The following is a 20,164-nucleotide window of genomic DNA, read 5'->3' on the forward strand; positions in this document are numbered from 1 at the left end:
GTGTCAGACGCCAGCTGTTGAAGTCTTCGCGGGTCGTGCTGAAGTGTGTGACGCGTCAAAAGGATTCGCGTGTCCCGTTCGGTTCGGTGCCAACGTGCGGGTTGCTCTTCTCCGTCGCCGTCTTCGGTGACAGCAAGGACCTTCTGCCCAGGGAATGCAGTTTTCATGCTGGCGCACACACTCGGCACTCGGTCCCCCCCGCTCCGTGTGCGCCGAGCGCCACGATGATGATGCTGCTTTGTGCAGCGCTTCCTAAAGCCACTGATCCCTTGGCAGTGCATATGATAATAATGTTTCCGGTTCCTCACCACAAATCCAGGTCCAATCGCGTCCCCACGACCAAAAAGGAACTATCGCCGGGTTTCACAGTACACTTCCGGCAGCGCTCTCTCTCTCTCTCTCTCTCTCTTTCTCTGGTTTTTAAAGAATTCAAATCGGGACACCCTGTGCTATGTCGGTCGGATATGGTGGCGACCGGGGCTCGGAAAAAGAAACTTTAATCAACCACACTGCCGCCGGGCCGCCCAAAGAGTGTCGTTAGGGCCTGTCAGTCACCTATTCTCGGACTTCGTGTCTTTTGAAGCGTGCCTCCTTGCGGTGGCTTTAGTCAACCTTTGAGAAGGTGATAAAGGCGCTCTCGGCTTCGGAGCGTTTCTTATGAAAGCTCGCATAAAAATAGGATGCACGACAGACTGAAGACTTTGCACGGGTTGCACACCTGTAGGGTGTAGGCTTACGGGAGACTTGTAAGGAACCGTGTACCAGTGTCGTTTAAATCGATTGGTTTGATAAATGGTCCGATAAACGAGGAAACGGACGCTACTAAAATGCTCCGTATTAAACGATATTGGAAAGGCATAAAAAAAGGAACTGTTATTTTGTAGATCCCAAGGAAGCGGATTAACCGGTGTATCGCACCACGCCATCGACCGTGCACGATACTTCTTGTCACTGAAATCCGATAAGAAAAAAAACCCATAAATACCTCTTCGATGCCATCGTTCGCTTCTAATGACCTAATTAATGTTGCCTATTAGTAGATCGGTCTGTCGTTCGCCTGTTGGCGGCCAACGTTCACGCAATTTTTATTTTCTTCTTTCGTATTCGTATTACGAAAACGGTTCCCGGGAGCTAAGGAGCCGCAAAGCGAAGTCTGTGAAGGACGTTCGAAGGTCCTCCGTTTTGGCCACCGAAAAAAGGAAACTCTACCCTAGCCCGAAAACCAACTGACCGTGACCGGAACCAACTGGCCCTTTTTTTCTGGACGCCGCCACCTACCCGGTGCGACGACTTTGAGGTGAGCGGTTCAATAGACGGCAAAGTTTATCCAAACAGTTGAACAGAACGCGGCGAACGGGCCACTCAAGACTTTTAAATGGACAATTTAACGGGAGCCTGTCGCGGGAGCAGCGAGAAGGGTGTGCTGGGAAGTTCCGAGGCGTTAAAACGCCAAGAACAGCCTGTTCGGTTGCTTTGTCCGGTCGACCCTGTTCCGGACAATTCCACTGTCTGCCGTTCAGACTACTCGAAGTTGGCACCATTTCCGGGCTACCTTCCCAGCTCGTTTGCATAACAATGTGCCGCCGCGGCAGGCATACGAAAGGTGGCTTCCTAATGTCACGGGAATTTAATGAATTTCGATCGGCATGGTTCAGGTTGCACAACCCGGCCGACTGCGAGCCACAAAATTACGTCAAATACCGCCGCGAGATGGTAAAAACCACCAGCAGCTGGCTGGCTGACTGGCAGGCCACCATAATTATAAAGCATGTAAAATAATTTCGTTACATGACAGCGTACCAAAATTTAATGCAATCAACCCCCGATGGGCCGCGTCAAAAGACGCGCTTCTTGACGTGGCGGCCCATGTCGTGCACCATCATCACCGTGTACGTCGTGACCGTTCGAACCGTTGCTTCCCTGTGGCCTCGAGCCGTCTTCACGTAACGACGATGGTCGCGCGTCCTCCTTTACGGTTGGCCACAAGCCACGTGAAACCAAGAAACTCTCCGGGTCCGGGTTCGATATCCATATCCGAAAAGTTCCGTATTAAACTTTGGCCGAGATTTGCTGCTGGCTTTTGGGGAAAACTTTGACCGCGCAGTTCGAAAACTAATCGAAGCCCAACCGGTGGTATGTGGCGTCGTTTGGCGCGCGGGGCGCTCTAGCTCTAAAGTTGGGCACCAACTAGTTTTTCGTTATGTCCATGTCGACGGACACACTAGCCCAACGACGGGAACGCACGGTGTGTTTGCTGGCGGTAATTGTTGGCAAACAACAGGCCAAGTGCCGTGTAGTTGTAGAGGCGGCCGTCGTAATCACTTCAGCGTAACACTTTGGCGTTAATGCGACACACTTCACGCGGGCCAAGCGCCAAGCGAGCGGAAATAGAACCGACCACTCCACACGCACCCTCCGGGCTGGCTGCTGATGGGACCTGCAGTGACACCCCAAAATTGACCATTAAAGCCTTGTTATCACTTCGTCCTTTAACTGCACCCATACGTCCTTCTGCAGCAAATTGCGTGCCGGTGTGTTTCACTATCACCAGACCACGCACCACATAAAAACCGAATGGGTCTCGTCGTCCTCGGTGCCGGAAGAACTAAATTAGTAAATGCGGAGGCCTTCCAATCCAAACCGAACCCGCTTTTTGGGTGGGGCTTAACGGCTTCATTTTTGGGCCACACAGACAGACACGAAGAGAGAGAGATGGGTCTCGCACCTTGGCCGCAATCGAAAACGGCGGGGGTCGTCGTCGGGGTTGGGAAAATGATTACGCTGTCGGATTAATTGGCAGTCGATAGTGTAACGTGGAGTGGTGTTGTGTGCCCTAATTGAAAGAGTTGGAAACGACCCAAAGCCAAGCCACAGGACGTCAGGCAATCAGGGAGAACCCCCTTCAGCTGGCCAGAAATATGTTTCGATAACTCATTCGCGGTAGAATGCAGATAGTTTGCAGAAGTGATTTAACCTGCCAATGGGTGGCACTTGGGAAGCAACCCTCGGGGGGTTGAATGAAGAAGAATTGTTGAATTCGAAATTCGTCAGGAACGATACCAGTTTGCTCCGCTTGTGGTAAGCCGATAAATTCCTCTACAGTTTTGTTTGTTTTGCTGGGAAAACATCGACCCACGTTTCGTTGAGTTCGCTGTCGATTGATACGCATCACAACTGCGACCGACGACCGGCGAGATTCTTCGGTCTGGTACCGAAGCAATTGATCCACTTTCTCCACTTACGAAAACCGGGCGAAAACATGGCCGTGTGGTGTGCTGTCGCATTTGATGTTTAAATGTCACAAATGGGATACATTTTGGCTTCATTTTCTCCTTTTTCCGCGCACACTCTTTAACTTTTGCCGGGTTTTCTTGCACGCAATAAGCCTGCGGGGCCAGCAGATGGCGACAGAAAGCGACCGCGAACGTCTTCCACCCCGCACCGTGTGTGTCCCGTCGAAGTCAATTGATTTCCCAAACGTACGCCACGTCGCGATGGTACGCCGATGGTTTTCCTACCTTCCGCAGCCGTCCGTCCGTCCGTCCGCCGCACCAAAGGCAAACAAATTAAATTTCATTCGATCATATAAACCATTCCCGGAGGCCTGCGTGTGTGTCCCGGCCGTGCCCCGATGTTGGGTTGGGTCGCAACACCCGACGCGCCGACGGCCGATTGGAATCGGCGAATCGTACCCCGAAACCTCGGAGCTCCGATAAGCCTCTCCGAGAGGCCCGCCATTACATCATTCCGGAGGCCATAAAATGGAGGCGGTTCCCGTTCTGTTCCGTCCTCTCCTGCCGCAGCAGATCGTTCGTAGATCGTGCCGTTGTGGTTTGATCAAATCAACGCACAAGGCGCATTTGTGAAGCCTTTTACTGTTTCAATAACCAGCTCTCTTTGCTGTTTGCGATTTAAATGTTTCAAATGGTTATTAAATTTCACTTTAATCCCTCCAAGGTGCCGGTGCATGGTATCCATTTCGTCGCCATTGCGTCGTGACCAGCCCCCCCCCCCAGGGTTTGCCACGGCGCAGAGTTAGTCATGTGAAGGCTATTTTGTGTGCGCTCAACAGTAAAATGCGGGGCGCGAAATGGGGAAAAACACGGTACCCGATGAAATGAAAAAACCCGGCGAACCCTCGGCCGGAACGGGGAACGGGCTAAACAGGAAGAAAATTAAGTGCCGCATCCTTTACCGCGGACGGAAAGCGGGTGCGAAAGAAGACGAGCGTACGCGTACACGGTGAAAAGGATATGAAAATGTTAATGGATTTCCGCTAGTTGCTGGCGCCGGGGCGCCAACCTTGTGGCTGTGGCTCCCACCACGGCATCCGTTCCGTTGGCAAAAACGCGTTCTCCAAACCTCGATTCCAAGAAAGCCCCTTCCCCGCGGGGACACTCTACCAGCCGCGATGCGATGGCTTAGTTTAGAAAATTCAAACGAAGACCACTTCGCGATGCATGCGACACCAAGACTACCACGGATGGGGCCGGGAGCGAATAAAATAAACCTCTCGCGACCTAGTTCCAGCCGACTGAACCGAACCGAACTTACTCCGCGCCGGGATGTTGCCGTATCCGTAGTCCGAGACATTTGTAGCCGATCACAATGTTACGGTGGCCAGAGCTAACATAAACAAACGATAATTGGGACAGCGAAAGTTGAAAACTCATTTCGCTACAGCCGAGCGCAAAACTTCTGTCCATCTGTCCGGCTGCCGGCAAGATGCTGCCCGGCCAGAGGAAACGTTCCGGAGATCGGACACCGCGGCCACCAAGTGTTGCGTGTGCAGGAGCGAAAATGTACATTTTGACACTTTGTTCACGCCAGGGAAGCCAGGGGAGAGTTAGTGGGGAGGCGGCGTCAATCGCATTTAATGGCCACCCCCGCCCGGTGGAGGATGAGAATTTAAGCAAAATTAACGATCTGCGCGCGGCTCACGAAAACCTTTGTGGCAGGACCTTTGCCTCAGCCATCAGAGTATGTCAGTGTGTTTTTGGTTGATTCATTTTTAAAGAAACGACCAAATTGAAATGCCAAAACTGGGACCGTAAGCACATCGGCTTGGGATTAATTAGATTAGGAAAGTTACGCGCAGAAGAAGCCGAGCAGATGGAGACGCCTGGTCGTCGGTAGGTCTCGCCCCAAAACTCACACTGTTGCGGCGCGCCGGACGGATGACGGAGTGCACAAATTTGTTGTTTTGCCCCAATTTGAACGTCCGCCGTGAGGTGTAAGGCCGGACCGGGTCGGGTCGGGTGGCATGTGGCTGTGCGGAAAACACGCGTTGGCCAAACATTCCTCCATTATTCACACCATTCTCGGCACCATTCTTTGTGGTGGGAGCAAAATTGAACCAATTTTTGCGCCGTGCCACGGATTGTGTAAGCCACTGTTCCTCCCAGGACCGGGCTATTTGAATGTCTACTCCGCCGGGAGCCCAACAGCCCAACGGTGTGCAGCGGCGGCATCCAACACCTTTAGACGCCCCCCGTACGAGCCGTGATTGCCTGGGGGGGGGCAGCACGTGGAATGGAGCGACGAGTTGGAAGGAAACAAATGCGCCGCCATCCACGCTGATGGAGCCACACAGATCACATCATTACCTGCGGTGCGGCTGGCAAACGAAAACAACTGTAGGCTGATTTATTTACTTACTTTTCCTTCTACTTTCGTGGTCGCTATGGATCGTTCTCCAGCTCGCTCTGGCCACTCTCTAGTTTGCGGGTTGTTTCGAGAAGAAAAAGTAATGGTGACCTCTTCTCCAGCCAAAGCAACCGTATGGCACGTTGGTTGGCACATAAATCACAACCCTCGAGGCCCGGCCAAAAGAAGCCGTGGTTCCGTAGCTTTATCACGGTACCTTTTTCGGTGCCCTCCTAACGATCCCACCCGTCCGTCAAGGTACCGCCGTCGTGCCGAACGACATTATTTCCATTCATTAAGCACCGGGAATCGGGTAATCGAATCTCAGCTGTACGGCTAGACATCGGAAAACGGATACACCACCGCCGCCGGCGGCGCAAGGATTCCATCGCCGGAATGCCGTACCAGGACCATTAAGTGAGCAACGGACCCCACCGCCGGGCGCTGAGATCTTTGCGCTGGGATTAAAAATAGCTCTCCCTGCGCGCGCGCCTCGTTATGCTCATTTGCCGTACCGTACCGATTTTCTTTTCACTTCTCACCACCGGCCCACGGCCGGCCGGTGGCAAACGTTCAGTCTTTGGCGTCAGTCAGTGACTATTCTGCCCGCTGCTGCTGCTGCTGCTGCTGAGTTCCTCCTTACGAGCGTAAAGGACCGTGAAGAGCACATCGCCTTGAGGCGTGCTCCTTTTGGTCCGCTTCCGTTTATCTTGGCCCAGGTACGGAATTGTTTTATTCTATCTTTCTGGAGGAAGCCAAACAGGGCGCTATTCAGTAAATTTAGATCCTCGGCGTCCTCGGCGTGGCACAAAAATAGAACCGAGCTTCTCGAGAGGGTGGCCGCCTGCCGGCAGTCGGTATGCCGTAAGAAAGTTTACTTCAAAGCTCTTGCGAGCTGGGTTCTTTTTTGTGTGTCCTGAGCAACGTGGCCCCATTTTCGACTCACAGACTCACAGAGCGAGCAGCATCATGAGCATTTTATCGATCGAACGCCATTCGCTGTTCGGGCCACATTATGTGGCCAACCCAACACTCCACCCGGTACACGGTAGGTTGAATGTAATTAAAAACTCTTCCCCAACCGAAATTAATCATCCATTCAGCGAGCGTCGTGCTGACGGTTGTAAGTGTGTCTCTTGCACTGTCGCTGACGACGTCCCGATGGTTCGTTGGCTCGAAATGCCGAAGACAAATCGATCGGCAAGTGTGTCGCTGAAAGATTGGCAACATGGCCCCCCCCCCCCCGGGAACATCGGTCGGTCTCGTCTCCTCGCGTGCCCCGCAAAACTTTTACGGCCAACCACGGCGAGAACCGAAGCAAAAATCGATTTCGTGTGCTCGCCCACGGACAGACAACTTTGTGGTCATAAAAGCGCGCTTTTTGCTTCAGGGGTTTTCCGTTATTATTTTGCTCGCCGCGGGCAAAAAGCGCAAAACTTGCAGAAAGCGATAAATGGGATGATATTTTAATTTCTTTATGCCAACCGCGACCAACCGACCGGCGAGGCTTCAACAGTGGGCCACCTGCTGCTGCCGGTGCTGCTGTTGATGCTGCTAATAATTTAGCGACATTTTGAGCAAAAGTATTTTATAACACAAGTTCGTTTGCACCGCGAGCTTCGGCGTGATTGCGCCACCGCTTTGCGAAAATGTTTTCCAATGCTCGGTGTGGTTCGGTGTGGAAAAGAGTTCCACTTTTTTCCCGCCGCTCCGTGTACCGGATTAGCCGTAACAAAAGGCGTTGTAGTTTTTATCGCCATCGCATCAGCGGCGACCAACCGTTCCACGCAGGCACTACTCCCCCGGAGGACCCCCGAAGCTTTGAACATAGTTGTGCTAACAAACATTTTCCATTCTACCAAAAGTTACTTCCGAACAGTGAGAGTGTGTGAGTTTCTGCTGCCGACCTCCTGTGTGTAGAGCGATAAATCCGAATCCGAAAGATACACTTCGCCGCACAAGGACTCGGCGCGGCGTGAGTTGTCGTCCTGATGGACGGCTAAAAATAACTTGCCGATAGTTTTATTGCCCCTACTATACTCGCCGCCCGGCCCCGGGGTCCCGGTCCCGGAGAGTGTCATTGTAGCATCGGTTGGATAATTTAATTTTTCCTTTCCATCCGCTGGCCGATGCTGGCGGCCGTCTCCCGCGTCCCCTGGCCTTTGACCTTTCAGAGACCAACCCGCGTGTGCCAGTGCCGTAGGAATTCTGTGCGACCAAGCGCACTTTGCTACGAATCCTTCGTCCACTGACGTCAGCAATCCCGGGGAGAGTTTCACGATTAGCGGCGGCCAAGCGGCCACCACCGGCAACGGACGTTATAAATGACCATTTTATTATTAAATCCAGCCTGCAGGCGGTTGTTATCTTTTGTAAAACAAAATGAACATGAATTTGCGAACATGTAAACACAAGTGAAATTGGTTTCATAAAACAAAGCACATTAACAATATTTACGACACTGGCCAGCGGGACCATTAGGGGCCTGGGAAGCATAATGAAGTTGGCGAAAATGCTAGGAAAAGTATGCCTACGTGTGAGTGACCGCTCCTCTCTCTCGAGTGAATAATTTATCGCACGCACGAGGGGCCCCCGTTAAGATTGAAGGACCTCAACATATCCAGCACACTTCACACCATGAGACCACGAAGACAGCAACGGCAGTGACAACGGTGCCCCATAGCAGGTCAGAGAGGTCCCGTCCGGCCCCAGAGAGCAGCTGTGTGTGTCCTTCGTTCGTCCTTCCTCAACTCGGTCACTATTAGGCCACACGGCCCGCCCCAGAGGGAGCCGATTCGAAACAACTTTTCGATCGAACCGAACTCTGCCACTCGCCGCCGGACCGACCGGGTGAACATTTTCATGTAAATGTCATTAATTTCTAAAACGATCCGATACGATTAGCGTGCCACAGCGCGGCACTAAGTGCGGCAACACGTCACGCTGCTGGTGACGTGCGCCACTAAGGAGCCCGAAGGGGAAGGAAAGTTCTTGGAAAGTTTTTAATAACATTTTCACGGACCGACCGATGCGGCGCGCACTGTTTAATTCATTTTCCAAAATTCCCACCGGGAAGATAAGAGTGTAACGAATTGGTGCGCCCCACACACACACACACACGCCCGCACACATAAGTGATGATTTATGTGGACACTCCTGTTCCGGGGTATCCGATCGTAGATAAACATTGTACACGAAGAAAGCGGCCACCGACACCGAAATACATTAACAATAAATTACCAGCCGCCTTCATGCTCCCCGAACCCGGACTGAGGCACTGCTGAAAGCAAATGGGCGGCCAATGACACTGAAAGCGAGCCGTCGGTGGCCAACTCCTGGATGCCAACACACAAAGGAGCTTGGCGCGCCCTGCAACAGACGTGCGAGAGCGTGCCCCGAAAGTGAGCGAACATTGCTTTGATCTTCTTCACTCAAAACCCCCTTTTGACGGTGTTGGCACGTCACGGCGCACGTGGCACCACACAGCTGCGGGGCTTCAACGTCTTGTGCGGCCACAAACCCGCACAAGGCTCCGCGGTTTCAAATGTTTCAAATCTCTCGACTGACGGCGTCGAAAGTGCCCACTTTTGAATGCGCCGTTCAAAAATCTCAAGATGCCCCAATCAGCAAAACGAGCCGCGGTGGACCTCATTAATCTTCGCTTACTGATGCCCCCTCTCTCTGTCCGACCACGGACCGTCGGAAGACAAATTGCGAGTCCTGGCGGGCGAATGGTGGAGTGATTTCGGTGGTGGCCACCGTCTTCAAGGGTCGGTGGTCCCAAAAATGAGTTATTTGCCGAAGGGAACGAAGAGAACCGTTTTCATCGGACGTCATCCTTTCGAGGGACCCAAAGCACCACTCGAAGCTAATTAAAAACAAAAAAAACCCAGGCGCTTCTTATCGGAACAATAAATTTGGCACTGGTGCTGCATAAAGACTGCAATTTGTTAGAAACGTTCAGCGCCACTCAACGTTTAAAGCTTTTTTAAGAGAAAGTCCGCGCACCACCCACAGTTCGGGGTGCCGAAATGTGAAACGAAAATCAATCCTTTCTCGTTTTCGGTCCGCTTTGTGCTTCATCATCCAGTGGTCGCGGCGCCCAGCACACCGGCAGCTGATGGCGCCAAGGCGCCTCCACTTCTCGCTTCTCGGACGCTGATTTATGAGGATTTCCGCTGATTTATGGTTTCCTCCGAGTTTAGCCTCGTGTCGTGTGCGTCGTGACACTCATCGTACGGCGGCGAGGATTCACACGCAACGCTCGGTGCCGGGGGGGCACATGAATACGAGGTGCTTGTTTGCGCCTGGGGACGGCGGCAATAACCAATGAAACGTGAAACAGATAGCATAAGGCCATAAGGGGCAAGACCATGGGGATGTTGCAACAAAAGCACCGGTACTTAGATCCGCCGCTTCGGCTCTTAAGCGGTCCGCCCCGTTTTTTGCTTGCCACCATTAACGCTGCTCATGATTGACGCAGATCATCTTCTCCGGTGACATCTTTATCTCGGGAGTTTTTAGTATCCGCTACACCAACACCCATTAATTCATGCAATCCCACCAAACACCAACGCAACAGGTTTCTATTGGGTTCTTACTAGCATCGCTCGAATGGCCGATTGGGACCATTAATGGCAAGCCACGCGGGTGAATTACAAAACAACGTTCAATGTTCCCTGTTCGGCGGAACAACTTTTCTGTCGTTGTGCCCTTTTCGGCGGTCGGTCATTTAAAAGTGTGGCTCAAAAGTTTGTTGAAAATATTCCACGCTGCGTGGCGGGTGGCAGCAAAAAAGACGGCATCGATCGGAAAAGGGCCACCTGGGACCGACATTTATGGACCGCCCCCCCCCCGGTCATTATAGCTCCGTTTTCCATTACCTGAGAAAACTCCTGTCCGGCCACATTAAGGAAAACCCCAGCCCCGGGGCGCTTTAGTCGGTGGCTCGCGGTGGACTTTCCGGAGCTAACCTTTGCAATCGAAACCGAAAAGAAGGACGACCCGAAACACCCGCCATCAATAAAGCAATTTACACACAATTTAACTGCACAGCCTGCGCGGCCCGGCATCCACGGGGTTTTTTGGGAAGGATGGATACATTTCGCTACGCCATGTAATTGATGGTTCTTGGGGCGGACGGATTTCATTACGCGTTTGTTTTGATCGCCACCGTGATCCATCGGTTAATTACTTGCGGCGACGTCGGCGGCGTGCGATGTGAACACCGCCAGGACACACTCCGCCGCGTCGCGCCAGGAACCAACTGCCACTTCATAATGGGGCACTGGAAATACTTGAGCCGATAAAATATGGTGGATTCCACCAATAAGCTCGCCGGAAGCTCGAGCGAGAGATTTGCACGAAAACAGAACAACTCGCCGGACACGCCGGTTTGTCGATTAAGCCTGGCCGTAAGAGCCGTAATTAAAATGGATGCGCGTCAGTCAATTAAAACAGTTCATTTACGAGTTGGCCGGAAATATTTGTTACCGAATGTCCATTTCCCACTGCGACGGCTGCGAATTCAATCGTCATCAATGTCCGCCGCGTTCGAAAGCGGATAATGAAAAGCTGCACCATTTGCGGTGAAAGGCAAAGAACGGAACCCGTTCCGAAAGGTGTCGGGTACTGTGTAACTGTCCATTTCTGTAGTTACCACATAACTAACACGCACAACAGGACTAGCCGAGCGGAAACGGTGTCCACACAATTCACGCATCACCGTGCCCGGAATTCTCCGAAGCTAAGCTCATCATCCTGTCGCTAAAGGTGGCAGATTTTAACAGTGTGCCGTGAGAGCACTGTAAATTGATTTACCGGACATTGGATGTATCGTATACCGAGGCGCCTGCGGGGAAGGCGGGCGCACGCTGCATTCCCGGAACCCTTCGGAAGGATGTGTTGCCTTGCCTCGATTGACTGCACGCTTTAGCAAACACATCAAAATAATCCGCCAAAAATAGAAGGATCCTTTTATCGTTCGGTTTCCAAACAGTTCCCTGTCCTGCCCTGCCCTGCCCTGCCCTGCCCTGCGCTGCCCTGTCCGTTGCCTGTTTCGGTGCGATGATGGGGCTACCGATGGGTTGGCTCTTCCCATCAGACGTCGTCGGGGTGATGGTCCCCACGGTCGATCGATGGAACCGACGAATTCTTCCACCTCGTTGGAGGCAGGATGGATCGATTTAAGCATTGAAAACATTAATTTGTCGACGGTACGGGACGCGCTACCCGGGAGAGCCAAAGTTTATGGGAGATAAATTGTGGAAAAACTGCGAGACGTCGATGGATGGATCGGACCGGATCTCGGAGTCGGATTAAGAGCTCGCGCTAAGACTTTACCACCGAAAAACCGGGCGGACGAGGGACACATAACACATTCGCTCGGTGCTACTTACTATGGCCGCTCTTCTTGCCGTTCGATTTGCTCTTATTTTTCCTCGGGTAAAGATGAATCTTGCTCTGTCCGCATCCCATTCTGTGGCACTGTTAGTGGTTGGCTCTCGTCTCCTTTTTCTTCCCTTTTTGGCTCTCTCTCTTTCTCGCTCTATGGCACACTGGCACACACTCTGGTGCTTGATACTTGCACGAACTTTTAAAAAACACCTAGCGAAGGACGCGCCTCATGTCTCCTTCACCGTACGATCCATTTGCGGGCCACTTGAGAAGCTTTTCAGTACACAATTTTAGGTTCAACTCTTCACTTCTGCTTCTTCTGGAGCAAAACCACACAAACACTGCACCATTTATGTTCACGGCATTTGCTTGACTTTGTTTCGCACTATTCAACCTACAACAAATGGGAATATTTTATTAAACCAAACGGGGAGCACTTGGGAAAATCACAAGCATTCAGTTGGGAGCTCACGAAGAACACAAACACGTTTAACATTCTTTGCGATGCGATCACCAGTACCACTATTAAGATTAACTCACTCTTCACTTTCTATGAATTCTCTCTCCAATATCCGGCTTGCTCCTGCGAACGCACCCAACTTTTCGTTTCACAACACTTTCATTGCGGCAAAGTTCCTGCAAAGACAGACAGAGAGTTAAAAACATGTTCAATCAAACACCGTACGCATTTTATGCGAACTTAAATAGAACCTTAATATGCACGCGTGGCAGTTATCAATATCAAATTTGGCGAACTCTCAGCACTCTCAACCGACATGGCCGGAACAATGACCATTCACCGCGCGAAATGGAAAATTAATTAATCATCTCTCTACGATTATTTAATTGAATTCAGCAACACCAACCGGGCGGGCCCATTAATGGCAGTGATTGATGGCACCGAGAGCATGGCATTAATTGCTGGGCGCAGCATCGCGTGCCCTCGATGCTGCGCGTTGCGATGGTCGCGGATGGTGTGAACCCGAGACCGGATGACGGACCCGGCACTAAGAAAGCTTCAGAGGCAGATAAAAATCGGGTTTCCGTACGTCGAAGAATGCGGCCGGCTTGGTCTGCGACTGCGAGAAGGGATAGCATTGATTAGCATTCATTTGAGTGTTGGAAATCGCATCGAAAATCCGGAATGGAGGCGCATGGTTGTTCGTACCAGGGTGCTCTACGCCGCGGATTGTGCCCGCCAAAGCCGCAATCAGAATGAGATCTTCAGTGAAACTGTCCGTTAAATCCAAACTCCTTTACTAAAGTGTGCTGGAGTGTAGCACAAATGACGATATCGCCACTTTTTAGAATGAATTTAGAAAGCCACACTCGGTCGTTCGGACGGACCAAAATTGAATCCATGATTTATCACCCTTCCGAAGACTTCCCTTCCTGCTTTCTATTTACTATTGTTTGTTTAATTTTGTTAAGCGAAAGCACCGTGCTGTCGACGTCGCCCAGGAGAGCTCCTTTAGTGCCTTGTGCGGAGTGAACAGTGAAATGCTTTTTCCCAGAATTTCACCGCCCTTCTAAGGCGCGTAGCCCCCCGGGGGGACAGTTTCGTGCAAATCCGCCCGACGATTAGAAATTGTGGTTTGCTCTGAGATTTCAATTAAACAGCGTTCCGCAAAGTCACGGCACGGTCCGACAGGGTTCGCGTAGGGCGTGACATTAGCCTCCACGCGCTGACAGGAGGAAGACTCCACCCGAGGCCGTACCATCAGACGACGACGACGACGACTCGCGGAAGGAGCGGCATAAGCAGCAAAGGTCAACGAACGCCCGACCGCCGGCTGGTTGGAGCCCGTGAGCGGTAAGAAAACTCATCGCCAGCCTCGCCAGCTCGCAGAACACGGAAGCCATTCCAATCTGGTCGCGCAGTCGGCAAAATGTCGGAGATTGTGCAAAAAACAAACAGCAGGAAGACCAGTGGGGAACCCAGTGCTGCCAGCACTGGGTGACTGGGGCCAGTGAGGCTGGAAAATGGAGATGGCAAACATTCTTTGAATATTTATCATCGCACTGATGACGACGAACAGTGGACTAGACCGTCGGTTTTTCGGGGTTGTTTTTCGACTCTCGGCTCTCGCTGGCCTATCGCAATACGATTTAATGTGTTTGATGGCCTCGATGCCCTTTTCTACGAGGTGGGTGGTAGTGAAACATAGACACAACTAGCCCAAAACAACTACATCACGGAACAAGCGGAACGGTGCACTGCCTTTGGGACACTGAATTGAGTGTGCGGGCGGCTCCGATTGAATGCTGACGATCCGGGGGAGGGAAACTGCCCTTCATTTCGCGTGGCCGACATCGGAATGCTGACAGCACGCATTCAAGTTCGACCTAAAAAGGAAGCTTTTTCGTTCTTCGCTCGAGGGATTTCGAGAAAAATGGAATGTTAATATTCCCAGGCGTAACATTTATATTCATTACGGGAAAAATGCACGCGTGTACATACCGGGCGATGCCGTGGACCCCAAAATGGACACGGGAACCGTCCCACTTGGGCTGTCTTGGGAAGCTTATGGATTATTCATTCCCTTCGCTAGCCACGCTACATGCTAGGTAAACGTACAAAACAAAAAATCCTATACAAAAATTCAGGATTCACGATTTTCAGGTGGGTTTTCGGGGCAATACACCTACCTAACAAGGCAAAATTGATTTAAAAACGAAGCCGAGTGGCAATCTGAACTCGCTGAAATCTCGATCATCAATCTGTGTCGTCGAATGCGGCCCATGGAACTTCCGAATCCGAGGAATATTAACGAAGGACTGCTACGCGATCAACCGATCGATCGCAGAGGGAGCGCTGACGTTCCAGCGGCGTATTGCAGGGCAAACTTAGCCTACGACATAACGTCATAGACAGCTCATTGCTATTCGCTACGTAAACACCCTTGGGCGAGCAGGAACGGTGCAGTGTGCATGGAAAAACATAAACAAATCGGCCAGTGGCGTCCTCGAACTGTTGGTGGCGCACCGAATCGTTGGCGCGATCAGTTGGTCCCCTTTGTAGCCCGTTTTGTGGCCGGGAATTTGATTTAAAAATGTTCAGACTGTAGTTCCGAAAGGCCCAATAGGGGCCTAGTTCGGAAGTTTGGTCACGTTGAGACCCATTCTTTGAACCGTCAGTCAATATCTGCAATACTTTAAAGCTTCCCAACCACAGCCACAGAAACCGTGCGTCGGACAATACATTAGCCCGATCCGTTTGATGTCGAGCCGCTCGGCTAAGTGCAGTACAGTCTGCGCCCTTAGGCTACCGACCCCGATAGCTGCGCCCGGAGTTTGGCCCAAACCAGCCATTATTTGGCAACCGACCAGTCGCGGACATTAAGGGCGGTTTGCGCGTCGACCCAACATATCTCTCGACAATTCCCCCGGTGCGATCGGAATCGATAAAACGTCAGCGGGACTTCGTCATCCTTCGTTCGACTCGCGCCGCGGCCGCGGTGACCTCGAGCAACCCCCCCAAAAACGCACAAACGCTATCTTATCCGTCAACCGATGTTAATGGCAACGGCGCAACATTATGAGGTGTGTGTTTGTGTGAGAGAGAGAGTGTGAGTGAGAGAGAGAGAGTGTGTGGCCATCAGCGAAAGAGTGAAGCGGCTGGTGGCCGGTTAGTTGTGCTATTTTTAGGTGCACTAGGTATAATTAGATTTGTTGCCGTCCGCGTACGTACATTCGGACGGGGAAAAGCCACTGTAGGCCACCGTCGTACCGCGCAGCCGGATCACGGATGGTGCTGCCGAGCGGCGGCCTACTTTTTGCCTCGAGTGTAGGTCAGGGATGCCGCTTCGGACGCCGCCCCGCGAGCTGAGTGAGGACAGATGGGTGGCGGACAAAATGGAGTACCACGCCAGTATGGTCCCCCACCGGGGGCTAAGTGGCAAAAAATCAGAGCTAAAATCAGGATCGCAACCGCTTCGCAAGTGGTCCGAACGGACGTCGATCGATAATCAAATCAGGTTCACTTATTATTATAGGGAAATTGAATCAAACTATATGCTCACTAATTTATGTCGATTTTACGTTGCCTTGAGAAGGTTTTGTGAGAGTGGAGCTTATCAGCAATCAAGAGCATGTATGCCACAGTAGGAAGCCATCAACTGAATTCTGCCATAAAAATAACTTCCCACTTTGGGTCGAAAACGGGCAGTCATTTTCATTCAATGGAGCGCTCAATGATTAAAAATCCGTTTACGATCCTCTCGTCGGTCGGCCACCTCGTCAAAAAGGGCACCAGGCGAAAAGGCGGGCCTGGCACAAAGCTGTGTGCCAAGGGGCGAGGAAAATGGGACACGTGGTGCACACAAAGAACACACACCGACGATGACTCCACACGGGGGACGATCCCCCGCCGCTGAGGTGAGATCCTTACGGTCCCCAAACGGTGCAACAAAAGCACGAGCCGCCCAGAGCCGCCGCTGGGCCGCTTGTGGGCCGGCGAAAGTACAACGGAACGGAAAAAGAATGAGAAAAACACTGGGAAAAACAGCATTGTGAAAGCCGAGCGCCAGCGACAAAGAAACCCAATGAAGGACCATTTTCACATCATACGTGGCTGAAGGCCACTCCGAACGAGCGCCATCTTTTGCGCCGCTCGCGACCTGTTGCCGCGACCGCTCCGGATAGTGGCCACAAGGATTCCACTTTCGAGCCTCTTCTCGGTGTGATCCATTTGCTGGTGATGGTGGTGCCCGGGACACGACGGGGGTCGGGATCGTGCCGAGCGCTTGAGCGCTGTTTTTCGATAAATAATAAACATCCTTGAGCTCCGACGATGACGTTCGCTAAGTGTCTGGAAGAGGTGACGACAATCGTGTGTGGTGTGTGTGCTGCCAAAGGGGCCCCGAACGAAACCCGGCAGAATGACAAGGAAGGCCGCCAGCGGTCGGTCGCTTTCATTCGTCGAAGTGAAGTAAGTGACCCAGTGTTGTGACTTTGTCTATTTTCGGGATCGCACACCGGCGAAGGAACTACCGGCAGGAACTGAAATTCCGTTCCGTTCGTGGAACGTAGAGTATGCATCACAAGCATTCCAAGAAGGCCCTTCAGACTTTGCGGCATAACTTTTGTCGTTTAACTCCACAAAAAAAAAACGCTATCTCTCTGCGTCACAGACATTCATTTTCCGACGTCGCATTCGGAATGGCGCAATCGCAGTCCGCAAAGTGAAGTTCTCGACTCGATATCCACTTATAGATGTTAGTGGGTCACCCAGCACCGAGCAGCTCACAGGGCTCGTGTGTCAAGAGCATCCCGTGAAATGCAAATCGAAGGTACGGTGAGACCACCTTGCACAGAGACGGGCGCACACAGGGGCGATCAAAGCGACCGGATCACCGGAACAAGCCAATCTCACTATGGACAATATTTATACAGCTGCCAATATCGGGCTCACTGGCATTTGCATTTGTGCAGTGAGAAATCGGAGAACCCGCGTTCCCCGGAGCAACTTTCGAGCGTCCTACGAAGCGCCATATAGCCATAGAGCTCAACACGTGACGTGAAAGTTCCGGACAGGTTTCAGCTGCAAACTTCAAACGGCAAGACGCTCGCGGGAAGGGTAGCCGGTGAAAATTTAATACATGCGCCAGCGTCCTGTAGACCTTCCATGGCTTAACCGTCCTCCGTTGGATGAAATTTTAGACGGAGAGCGGCCTAATAATTAAATTAGGACCGGATGGACCCCCCCGATGGCGCTTGGAACACTCACTGAGCAAGAGCACCACGTGTGCCACGGCGGATGTGCGATTTGCCATCGGCTACGGGACGTGGCTGGTGGCAGGTATATTAAAGCCTCTCACTTACAAGCCCGTGCGTGACACGTCCGTGGAGGTCTCCGTGTCGATGTGTGTTTCAGAGCCTATAATTCAATTATGCATGCAAGACACCCGGGCACCGGCACCGAAGTTCAAGTCCAAAAGGGTTGCGGGCTGCCGCCGGGCGGTTGAAGAGTAGCGCGGTCCGATGTGTGATCAGATTTGCATTCTACCAAGAAACTCCTTCCGGTCCGGGGACAATCCTGTTATGCATCCACAGTAGGTGCGCTCTCGGTCCCAGCTCTTCTCGTAGTCCCAGATTAGTCTCCACTCCGGGAGTTAAGATATTCTAAAACGCGGATTGATTCCCGGCACAGAATCCCGGCGGTTGGTGTCGGATTCGGTGTCAGTTTACGAACTGCAAACGAAAGTTAACCTATGAGGGAGCTGTTTATTCAGCCCAAAGTCTCTAACCGCCAGGCGCATCGCTGGTTGGGGTAGGCCGCCGCCACCAACATCCACGGTGGAATCCTTTCGTTTTCCTTCGTTCCGTGTTCTTGTACTTGGCAAATTGGATTTCAAGGATGTAAACATCGGAACAAATGAGGTCGTTGGTCGGCTGCCGTTTCGTTACCGTCCAGGCTGGCCCCTATTAAACGATATGCAAATGTTGGCGTATAAGGGCCGGAGCATGAACTCCCTTGCAGAGTATTTACTGCTGCACTCGTAAATAGAGGGGAACCAACGCTGGCAACGGTGACAACGGAGCGTCCTGGACAGCACTCGTATTTAGCACAGGTCACCTTACAAAGCCGTCTAACGTTTATTTGTATTATGATTGGTTGTGCTTAGGGCTTATGCGGCCCCTTCTCAAACCGGCTTAGACAGCACCCGTGTAATCCGACTATCCTAGTCCCGTTGAGGGGGGCCTGCGTTTTCCAACCTTGTTAGCTCTATTGTCCGTTGGTAAGTGTTTGGACTGGGGCTGGTTGGGTCATCAATTTAGTTCAATACGCCAACCCAGACATGTCACATAAGGTCAACCAAGAACAAGCACCACTTACGGGGCAAGCTATTTTCAGGAACAGGCTTCGACTTCGAGACTTCGGGAAAGGGATTTCAATGTCACGACCGATTGCAGTGGAAAGCTTCGTTCCTGTGAACTACTAAATCTTAGCCAAGGATTGGAGGTGACATTCTTCCTGGAATCGACATTCCGCCCACCTCGGCGGCCGATTCTCGCAGTTGAACGTTCAATCTTCCACCTTAGGGTCCGCCAGTGCCAGAAAACCGAGATGTTACCGCGAACTAATTTCCCCACCCGGTTCCGTGAGCCTCGAATGGCCGCTCCCTGGTGAACAAGTTTCCGAGGATTAGACATATTTTCGTGGTGCCACTGCCGGCCTGTCGATAAGCGCCGCCGATCCGATTCCATGCCCTCCGCCAGAAAATGCCCACTTTTTGCAAATCTAGCGCTTCGTGACTTATCGGCCTGCGAAGGGGTTTGTCTGTCGAAGGTTCGGAGTCGGAGAGCTGATAACGGTGGTGGTCGGTCGGTGGCAGTCTCTACGGGAGCAACCAGCTTTACAGAGCTTATGGTTACCGTATCTGCTGCTGCTGCTGCTGGCTGACAAGCGATCCACACCGGCCGACTCTATCTGCAAATGGCAGGTGGTTCTTTGCGGGAAGCACGACCACATGCCAGCCCACCAGGGTGAAAGGATTCGCGCGCCAAACTTTCGCACCGGGGAAGGATTTCAACAATTTCACACTGTGAACTATGATGAGACGAAAGAACGTTATGAAAACTATTCATCCTTCGACACTCTTTCCGAAACCGCCTACTGCGTGATGGGGAGTCCAAGTCGGTTAGGATTGGCGTCTTCCTCGGGCAGAGTAGGCCGCGTAAGCCACCAAACTCTTCGCAAAAGTATCATTTAAAGCCAAAGCCAAGAATTTTCATAGAGCCCCCTTGCAGACTTCCTTGGAACTGGTGGGGTTCGAATAACCTGAGGGGCCGTCCGTGAGCAAACCAGACTCCTTGGGTTAGCCCTCCAAAAACACACACACGCACGCGCTCGTTGGAGTGTGTGATTGATAGCACGAGGAGAGAGGTTGTGCCACGGCAGCGCCCACAGCGTTCCGGCGGACAATGTTTACACACTTGGCTGGCCAGAATTTTTCCCGAGGCGCCACACAACCGGCACACAACATTCTTGCCCTACGTATGTGTGTGTGTGCGTTTTTTTAGTCCCACTCACAGCGTTCTCGTTTTCAATTTTCTATTTATTTTTCCACCCGCTTGAGCGCGCCGTCATGTCGATTTTCCGGTGCTTACGTTCCGTATC

General features: G+C 52.0%; 1 protein-coding gene across 1 annotated transcript in view; it reads right to left on the bottom strand.

Moving 5' to 3' along the window:
- LOC128268495 (nuclear transcription factor Y subunit beta) overlaps nucleotides 1–12,123 on the bottom strand; it is a 40,671-nt gene extending 28,548 nt beyond the window's left edge. Inside the window, 1 exon segment of the mRNA XM_053005610.1 lies at nucleotides 12,045–12,123. Coding sequence (XP_052861570.1) covers nucleotides 12,045–12,123 — 79 coding nt within the window.
- Between the last annotated feature and the right edge of the window lie 8,041 nt (nucleotides 12,124–20,164).

Source organism: Anopheles cruzii, chromosome 2 (assembly GCF_943734635.1).
Source record: "Anopheles cruzii chromosome 2, idAnoCruzAS_RS32_06, whole genome shotgun sequence".
Taxonomy (NCBI): domain Eukaryota; kingdom Metazoa; phylum Arthropoda; class Insecta; order Diptera; family Culicidae; genus Anopheles; species Anopheles cruzii.